Raw genomic sequence first — 10,151 nt, 5'->3', positions numbered from 1 at the left:
CCAACGATTTATTCAGTACATTGTCAGTAGCCTACATTGTCATGATATGATCATCTTAGATATGATAACGGAACACAAAACATGCTCTGCTTCCTTTTTCAGATTAACTTCCCACTAAACTAAATCGATATTAAAGGGCAACAAACACATTTAGGCACGCTAACAATAAAATGGATTTTCCCGTTTTTTCCCACGTAGTCCGCTGCCTGATAGCAGCGACTCACTGTGATACGGGCTCCAACTTTTTCTGTTCTCACTACATTTGCCAGAATAACCCTTTTAGCTGTAACATATAAAACCACCGTAGAGATCAATAACAAAGAGCCTGTCTTTTGATTATTAATAAACCCATAACTATTGCCGCCTGTTAACACCTGTCTGCGCAGTAGTGGTACACGCTTGCTTTGCCATACCCTGAAAAAGCCGTTTTAGTAGGCGCACTTAATGCATTGTTTTATTTAAATGCATTTTATTTTAAAACAAACGTTATTGTTTCCGTAAGACGCCCTGTTTTTTAATTGCATTTACATAAAATACGTAAGTTAACTGCCCAGCGAATCCGTGAGAAATATTCACCTATCTTTTATTGTGGGCGACGCGCCGTTACACATGACTGATGTAGCGATAAGTATAGTTAGTGGCATCAGATGGCGGGGGGGGGGGAGAGGGGGGTGTGCAATTGGCACACGTGCGATCGTCACATTGTCAAAAGAATGCGCTCTCAGAAAGATTTTTAAATGAAGTAGTATTAAAATACAAGGATTTCATTTTTTAAAATAACACTGTGTAGGGCACAATTTCACAGTATAGCTTAGAAAAATAACTGATCCGTATGATTAATTTGTCTGATATGACTACAGTTTTCATTGGGTAGCTTATGTTTCGTCCTCACTCTGGATTCGCAATGAAAGATAAGGAACGCGCTCCTAATTCGTCTTATCTGTTTTTGCTATCATCATTGCAGAAACGCACTAAATAGCAAAAGGGAATGGGGGAGTCTTCCGATATTGAGCGCCCCCCCCCCCCCCTATTTCCGACGCCCCTGAGTATAGCAACTGTTAATCGAGGTTATACGTCACAGTACATTCATGTGCGCCCCGTTCAGCTCAAAGCGCCCACAGACATGGTCTGAATTTCAAACTGCAGATTACTCCCGTGCGCGCACGTCTCACAAATGCAAATCCAGTTTAATAAGGACACGTCGCATGTAATGCATCATTATTGCCATGCATGCATGCACAATACCATGCCTTTCACATATCCAAAACTGATTAGGAGTCAGGCTTTCTCGCACCAGCCAATAAGAATGTTTAGTCTATGTCCCGTCTTGGTCTCCGCCCCCCTCACCAGAGTATTAATTGTTCCTAGCGATCTATGCCAAGTGCACTGGGACCCTTGGGAAGAGACTTAGGTGAAAGCCAAACACTTTATACCTCAGTATCCTATTTCAGAAAACTCCGTTAGTTCTTCATCATGGTCGACGCATTCTGTGCCACATGGAAGCTGGTGGAAAGTGAGAACTTTGATGATTACATGAAGGCGCTGGGTAAGTTGTCGCCACAGTTTAATATTGTGGTACCTCTACCTGACCGACTCGTATGACTTCAGAAGTCCACTTGATGATCCGTTATATATTAGTAACCAGCGGGGGAAAAATCGTTTATTTTATTTTATTTGAAATGCTATACCTTTCTTGGATCTTGAGAATACAACATTGGTAGACGGTCTAACTTCATTTTCTTCTGATCTCGTTCTGTTACAGGAGTCGGCTTTGCAACAAGACAAGTCGGCAATGTAACAAAACCCACGGTTATTATCAGCCAGGAAGGAGACAACGTGGTGGTAAAAACCCTGAGCACGTTCAAGAATACTGAGATTTCCTTTAAACTGGGAGAAGAGTTCGATGAAACGACAGCAGACGATAGGAACTGCAAAGTGAGTCACGATAAGCGACCAAGAATAATGTTGCGACATTATGCAGCTAGGAGTTAATTGACCCTACCTCATTTATTAGGAGAAATCTAATATTTCGTATATCGTTGTGATAAAATACTCTGCATTTTGAAAATTATATGCATAATACATTTTCAGAATTGCATTTGAATGGTATATCTTAATTAACAAGACGAGACACTCACCAACCAAGATGAGAACTAGGCAATATAGCTCTTCTCTGTGAGTGGTAAATTAACTTAAAAACAGAATTTATATGTGCCAGATTGTGTCAAGGAAATGATGCGGTTACACCACATACTGCAAGCCGAGTTTCCTTTTTGGAAACTCACCTTCAGCCTATTTTATCGATAGTATCTTCAACCTTTTCTGCTCTTGGTTGCAGTCTGTCGTGAGCTTGGACGGCGACAAACTGGTGCATGTGCAGAAATGGGACGGAAAGGAAACCAAGTTCGTCCGAGAGATAAAGGACGGCAAAATGATTATGGTGAGACGTGGATATAGCTTATGGCTGTCTGTGTTATTTGGTGACATTTTGCAAAAGAAGGGTCACAGGCGAACGCTGCTACCCATCATATTCATCAATCTGTATTTTGCTGAGATATTAATCCGCTCCGCTCATAATGCCTGTGAGATAATATGAGTAAATAGGGAAACAAGTGTATATAAGAAACGATCAAATCGTTAAATGTAATTTGACTAACTTTTCATTCAATTCCATGTAAACTCCGTGTGTTCCCCAGCGTTAATGCTTCATACTCTTCATTTTAGCACAATAAAAATGCCGCAATAGCTGTTATTTTCCCATGATAATTGAAATCCAGTATTTAGTGAATTTTGATTTTTTTTTTCCCCCTCCCCTCTTGTTCACAGAAACTTACCTTCGAAGACATACTGGCTGTGCGCACGTACGAGAAGGCATAGACTCACCGTCTCCTCTTCTCGTCGGATCGGTTCAGTTCCGTTTATTGGACTACAGACGAGTGTTTTTGTATTGTATGTATAGAGAAGCACTTCAACCACCAAAATGCTGAATTTTTGTAAGTGGACTTTTATAAATGACGCGGATTCTTTAAATCATCATTTGTAAACCTGTGCAGAGCATAACTGAAATAAATGACATTAACGGAGGTCCTGCGGTTTCATTATTGAGTTGAGATTGCTTTGCTTAGAGGCGGATACCCTGGAGACCCTGACGCCCACTTCTGCATCACAAGCTGAAGGCCAAGATGCATCTGCGTCTCTGCAAGGCGGCTCGAACATCATACACACAGAATCCAGTCTCCTTATTTCCAGTGTCACTTAGAATATTTAAAGCAATATATACGGCTATATGAGACGTATAGGCGTTTATCATACTGATGTGCACTGGGTTTAAAATGGCACCAGGGATCGGGGATGGTAGTCACTTTAATTAAAGGTCGAAAACACTTAAAATTTCAATCGTGTTTTGTATCATAGTCATTAATGCATGAGGTGACATGCTTGAATATCACAAGTTTTCTGCGCAACAATTAAATGTGAAAGGCCGTATGATGTAATGTAACCCGTAAGGCTTCTGTTACAGTTTATTTGGACAAAGCGGAATTGTAAATCCACCCTGCGCGTCCGAACGACTTTCCTCTTTACAAGCGCGATCGTTTCCAAAAATCCTCTTTGCTGTCACATGACTACAAAACACTTCCTGTTTGTTACAAAGGAGGCGATTGATCGCTGGTGTCTAAACAACCTTTTGCAGTTTTTAATAGTCATGGATCCTAAAGCTTGGTTTTATATATGTGCGCTGATCGTACAAGGTTACCTTCCACTTTCCGCTGTTCCGATCGTGGATCGTTCTCGGCATGTTAACACGGCAGTCGTGGGTAAGTGGTCACTATGGTTTAGTGACTTAGATGTGGAGCTAAATACGGGAAACGAAATGTCACGATTGAAGAGCACGTAAAAAGCAAAGGACAATAACATCTCATGTAGATTTATTGTAAATACATGATATAACATTTTGTAGCATGTAGTCTGTACAAGAAAGCGTTTGCAGTAGCCTATTGCTGTAATGCAGTATTGATTTTTACATTTGATTTTTATTAGATACCTTTAAATCGTCTTGTACTTAAATATTTACTGATCAAGTACATGAGCAGCAGAAGTGTAAAGATTTAAACCTGGAATTTCACTCTTGATCATTCTGGCACATGAAGCAGTTTTCCACACTTCCTGTGTTTAAGCTTTGATCGCCAACAATATCAAGTCACTATAAGAAGTTGTACCCCGAACATTTTTGTTAATATAGACCGTATACAGTTCAGTATGTTACTATATCAGGTCTGGTAAGTCGTCTTGGTTACAGTTACCTTCAGCTTATGTGTCTAATAAATATTTATCTGCGATTTCAACTTAGAGAAAAACGATAATGTTGTATTATGTAGCTTAAAGCTATTAGGCTTAGTTTTTCAGTGGTCATATTATGTTTTGTACACAATTGGTACTTGACATAGTCTTCTGAGCAAACGTCTTTGTGATATGTGATTTACAAATGCGCACATTAACTCGGATATTTTTATTATTGTTGTTTTGATTCGATGTTTTTCCGGGCAGGTAAATTCTGGCACATTTCGGATTTGCATTTGGATCCAAGCTATCACCTCACAGAGGACCGCACCAAGGTCTGTTTGTCCTCCAAGGGCTATCCGGTCTCTGATCCTGGCGACTTCGGGGACTATTTCTGCGATTCCCCTTACGAGCTGATCCTATCGGCTTTCGAGTTCATGAAGCAACAGCCCGAGCGAACAGATTTCATTATATGGACTGGGTGTGTATTAACAAGAGTCACTGAGACTTGACACTGTAAACCTATGTTACATCCATTACATTTCTTTGTCCTGCCAAATTGAGCAGCTTGTGGCTCTGTGCTTTAGGAGTGCCTATGATCAGAAGGTCACTGGTTCAAATCCCAGGCTCTGCAGTGATTTCACCATTGGGCCCTTAACCCCAATTGCTTCAGGGTCTGGCTGACCCTGTTTCTTCAATTGCTCATCGATTTGGATTGAAGCATTTGCTAAATTAAATAATTGTAAAAGTGAATCGTATAAAGAGAAAACTTAATGTGTTACCGTGCCTTTAAAAACAGAGCAGTTTACAGAAGATCTGGAGGGAATCAAATATTTCCGAGTGAGTTTGCCAGAGTCAGTCACTCCGACAAAGGTCTTGAGAATGTTATTTAAAGCAGCTAGCTGTAAAACCTTGTCTGTAGTCAATAAGGAAATGACCTGAATTGAACAGTATATTTAACCAATTAATCACCCCTTTACTTACAGTTTATACCCACGAGTGTCCTCACCAGCGTTCACAATCAATATTTAAGCTGAGGAAAATCAATTAAGATTTAAATTAATTGGCATGATCAATGCTTTCCCATTAAGTAACAGCTGGAAGACTTTGAGTGCAGATTATCTCTGAGGGTATTTTTGTTAATTCAGTCTTTAGCTTTTGAGTAGAGTGTGATTGATTGGCATGACGCCCCTCTGTTCCTCAGCGACAGCCCCCCTCATGTTCCTGTGGACGAGCTCTCCACAGACCTGGTCATACAAATCATCGGGAACATGACTGACACCATCAGGAAGTTCTTTCCAAACCTCCCTGTCTACCCTGCTCTTGGTAACCATGACTACTGGCCACAGGTATTACACCCCATAACCACAGGGACAGAATCTGAGCAGCTGATTTTCCACATGCAACCAGGAACTACTTACCAAGCAAACATCAACTTCTGGTGTATATTCAATACATTTTCTGGTGTAATACATCTATTTAAGATGATACCTAAATTTGTGCATGTCCATTTTCAGAGTCAGTTATACCACAGTATGTTTTTTCCCCCCAGTTCTTGTCATGTGTTTCTTGGTAACACAGCAGTTTTGCTTCTGCATTGCACTGCATTTGCTTCTGCATTGTTGTGAAAGATGATCCTAAAGTGTCAGCAGCTGCTATGGTCATGCTTTCACTTTTTGTTTCGAAACTGACAGTTTGTTAGGAATGATAAATGCCCGAGTCTGATAAATGATAATCCCCTCCCTCTTTACATCAGCACCAGCAATTTGACATCCGATTAACAGGATAAGTGGAGTCGAAATGGCTCTCCACACATCGACCGGACTCCGTATTTGAGTGCTTACTGTACGGCTTTTTTTCTGCAGGATCAGTTGCCAGTGTCCACCAGTAAGGTTTACCAGGCCGTGGCCGACTTTTGGGAACCTTGGTTGATTCCAGAAGCTTTAAAAACCCTGAGAGAAGGTAAGTTACTTTCTTCCAGAACAAGGTGCTAATGGGAGATTTTATTACACCAGATTGGCAGGTCATTCAGTCTTTGTTACTGATTTTAATTGATTGATTTCTTTTATATTTCATTTTATACCATGGCTTTGGTAAATACTATCTTCTTATTGGTGTAAAGATGTCACATGGGTGTAACTGCACAGGTAGTTCCGGCAGCCTAATAACAGTTCTGTATTAATGCGCCTTAATGTTTTATTAAGTAAGTTAGCCTAAAAAATTATGTGACTTACTCATAAATAAGTAGTCATTCTTATCTTCCTTGGTTTTCAAAACGCAAGCGTCTGTTGGATCTTTAACGGCCGTGCCGCTTCCAGTAACAAGACATTCTATTCGTATGGGGACTATATTCTTAATACCACATTATAACATTATTAAATGCTAAGTGAAATAATTTTTCTTTGAAAAATGAACAGTGACTTTATTCTTTTATTATTTTTTTGTTCATTAGCTGTGGTATAAGCTTGATAAACCACTTTGGGGTGGGCGGTTATATGAAAATAATTAGCTCCAGTTTGGTTAGTAGCCCTTCGATTCACGACTTGCTGTTTTACACAAAACCGCAGTTGATTATATTTGTGTAACACTTCATCACGGTTTATCCCTTACATATTCTTGTGCGGCCTTGCAGTGTAACCCCACACGTGTGCCAGTCATTATATGAGAAATAGTCCATCAGTCCATCTTTTGAACTTGTATCCTAGTCAGGGTTATGAACCTGAAACATACAGTGTTGTGTTAAAACAAACCTTCTCAGCACCGCTCATCTTTCTTCTCTCTGCCGCCGGCCGTGAAGGTGGCTTTTACTCCCAGCTGGTGCAGCCCAACCTGCGCCTGGTGAGCCTGAACACGAACCTCTACTATGGACCCAACAAAGTGACGGTGAACGTGAGCGACCCGGCTGGCCAGTTCAGCTGGTTGGTGGAAACTCTGGAGAGATCTCGAGCAAGCAAAGAGAGGGTGAGGGGACGTGGGCTCAAGATGAGTCTCCATTTTTTAGCTGTAAACGTAGCACTTTTACTTGCATAATATAAAATTAACAGCATTACTTAGTGGACTTTGTGTTGAAACGTATTTCCCCTTGCATTGTCGGGGACCCCCTCCTCCCGGTACGGCAATCCAACTTAGGGCCGAGGCCCACTAATGGTCAGATCCTAGAATCGCCTCTAGTACTTCCCCTTTGTTGTGGCCAAAGATCCGAAAACGTATCGGTGAATTACTCAGCTCTTGCATATATAAAGGATCCCACCGGCTGTGAGAAATGATTTAGGGACAAATGAGACACTGAAAATTTGTGGCCTGTCGCTTTCTGGAGGGTTGGAGGCGCCCTGGTACCCCGATCCCGATCGCTCCGACCTCCCGGATAACCCTGGCACACTGTCTGTTTTGTGGAAGGTCTACATCATCGCTCACGTTCCGGTTGGTTACCTGCCCTACGCCATCAACACCACCGCCATGCGCGAAGTCCACAACGAGAAGCTGGTGGAGATCTTCCGAAACTACAGCGACGTCATAGCCAGCCAGTTCTATGGCCACACCCATAGAGACAGTGTCATGGTTCTTCAGGATGACCGAGGTGATGGGAACTCCATGCACGTTCTATACTGCTTCATTTTCCGCTGTTTTGCATCCACCCAGAAAACAGGTGGCAAAAGATTTCAGTACACAATAGTACGGCGTCTGACTGTATATATGGCAAAACTTTAGTCTTGGTCAATATTCTGCCAATCACAGATGTTTTCAAGAAGTTTTAGTCCATTAACTGCAGTTTCTTTGTCTATATTTTAGGGAATCCCCTGAATTCAGTCTTTGTCACTCCGGCTCTCACCCCGATAAGAAGTGCAGCAGAACCTTACTCAAACAACCCGGGCGTGCGCGTGTACGAGTACGATCTGCAGGAGTTTACTATTGTCGTAAGTATAACAGCAGAACACTGGAGTTCAGCACGCTACGCTGAATTAAGTTAACTGTTGAACATTCTAGTCTAAGGAAGTGGCCTTTTGACCACACCGGGTCCACAAGCGGCTTAACCTAAATGTAACTGTAAAAACATCTAAAACCACAGTTGTGCAAGACCCTACATGACAGAGTCTTTGCTACTTCTTATGAACTATATGAGACGAGGGGTTTTTCACTGAGTGACGTTAGCACGCTAAAACACACCAACGGACTTTGTTGTTATTGTTTTGTCTCCGTGGGGTCAGCATTTAAGCCCGAGGACCTGGATGATAGCCGTTGTCATAGTCTGCCTGGTACTTTCTGAAATGTAGCCCCTTGTAAACATTGGGCGGCATTACTTAGCGTGTGTAATGCTTCAGCATCAGTTACACTGAATTTAATTTAGACTCTTTTTATTTTTTTTAGCAAAATACTTTGAGTGGACAGAATGTAGAGACTTGCGTTACGTTTTTATTCTGTGAAGCAAACCTCTGGATCTGTATTGGTTACATATAGAATACGATTAATTGTAGATGTAAGAATTACAGAAAAAGGCTCTTTCATCGGATCGCTCACTCCAGCATTCCGGCGACTGATGCCAACGCTTTCGTTTTTATTTCCCCCGAGGATCTCTTTCAGTACTTCCTGAATCTCACAGAAGCCAATCGAGAGAAACGGCCAGACTGGAAGCTTGAATACACCATGACAAAGGCCTTCCACATGAAAGACGTCCGGCCGCAGAGCTTGCTGCGACTCGCTGAGAGTTTCACGGCACCGCAGAGCGACTCTTTCGACAAGTACTTTAATCACTTTATGGTGAGCTACAACGACACTGTTGTTTGCCAAGGAATCTGTAAGATAATTCAAGTGTGTTCAGTGCAGTTCTTGGACCAAGCCTCCTACTCTCAGTGTATTAAAGGCAAAGCGAAAACAGAAGGAATAGATTATAATCTTTTGTGATGAAGGACCAAAGGAGGAGTGGAGAAAAATGAAGGACCTTCTAACAAAATAGTGATTTTAAAGTTTGTTTTTATAGCGGAGGGAAATTAAATGTGTATTTTAACAGCATTAAATAAGATTGGAAAATCAGAATCGTCCATCATCCAAGTGAACATCTTGGATGCTTTGCAGGGCTCTGCGGGGGGTGGGGGGGTGTGCTTAAGCCTCTTTCAGACAGTTCAGGGCACAAGGCTGGGTTACACTCTTGATAGGAAGCCATCGCATGGTACGCACAGACCTCTCCCAGAAATCAGAGGACATGTTGGGGAGGGGAACACAAATTATTTAATAATTTGAATACAATTGAAATACAAAGGTCTGCTTATTAGGGGGGTGGATCATGAAGCCACATTAAATATTAGTGGGCGGGGCTTATCCCTCCGGTCCTCTGTTCCTGCACCCTTTTACACAGAGTCTGGTTGAGATTTGACTTTGTAATAGTGATATTGTGTGGTAAGCATGTTAGCCCTGAGCCACTGTCTCCCGAATCAGGATTGTCGTGGGTGTGTTTTAGCATCATAATTACTTATTTCTTGTTCGTTAACGTTTTGATTATCTTGTCGTGCACTAATCCTGTCCTTCGATGACATATTACGATACGAGAGACGAAAATCTGCAGCTGCAAAACAATAAAGTCATTTGATGAAAATCTGCATTTGTTATGGTGCATGTCATTGTTCATATCGATTGTATGAAACATCCAAATTATACATGCTACTGCGGGGAATGCAGCTCTGTGGCACAGAACATGTTCCAGTTCATCTCCGCAAGCTTTGATTGGCGTCTGCGTTCACCTGTAATGCTGGGTCATGTGTTTTGAAGGAGGTGCCTCATCCCCTTGCCAAATGGCTAAGCGACTGTGCCTGTGATTGGAGGATCACCGTTTCAAGCCCCTCCCTTGCCAGAACAGTCAAATGTCTGGCGGCCCCTTGAGC

The 10,151-nt window shown here is 41.8% G+C and overlaps 2 protein-coding genes across 2 annotated transcripts; both read left to right on the top strand.

The window, feature by feature from the left end:
* The first annotated feature begins 1,358 nt into the window (after positions 1 to 1,358).
* fabp7b (fatty acid binding protein 7, brain, b) lies at positions 1,359 to 3,084 on the top strand. The gene is made up of 4 exons (XM_048985848.1): positions 1,359 to 1,546; positions 1,763 to 1,935; positions 2,339 to 2,440; positions 2,827 to 3,084. The coding sequence occupies exons 1-4, from the start codon at positions 1,474 to 1,476 to the stop codon at positions 2,875 to 2,877; spliced, it is 399 nt and encodes a 132-aa protein (XP_048841805.1). The 5' UTR covers positions 1,359 to 1,473; the 3' UTR covers positions 2,878 to 3,084.
* A 510-nt stretch (positions 3,085 to 3,594) lies between these two features.
* Positions 3,595 to 9,869, top strand: smpdl3a (sphingomyelin phosphodiesterase acid like 3A). The gene is made up of 8 exons (XM_048985847.1): positions 3,595 to 3,815; positions 4,546 to 4,759; positions 5,483 to 5,627; positions 6,144 to 6,240; positions 7,076 to 7,239; positions 7,675 to 7,855; positions 8,068 to 8,192; positions 8,845 to 9,869. The coding sequence occupies exons 1-8, from the start codon at positions 3,620 to 3,622 to the stop codon at positions 9,175 to 9,177; spliced, it is 1,455 nt and encodes a 484-aa protein (XP_048841804.1). The 5' UTR covers positions 3,595 to 3,619; the 3' UTR covers positions 9,178 to 9,869.
* Positions 9,870 to 10,151: the final 282 nt, after the last annotated feature.

The sequence above is a fragment of the Brienomyrus brachyistius genome, chromosome 19 (assembly GCF_023856365.1).
Source record: "Brienomyrus brachyistius isolate T26 chromosome 19, BBRACH_0.4, whole genome shotgun sequence".
NCBI classification, from domain to species: domain Eukaryota; kingdom Metazoa; phylum Chordata; class Actinopteri; order Osteoglossiformes; family Mormyridae; genus Brienomyrus; species Brienomyrus brachyistius.
Note: the sequence above shows the minus strand (reverse complement) of the source record. Positions and strands in the feature narration are given on the sequence as shown.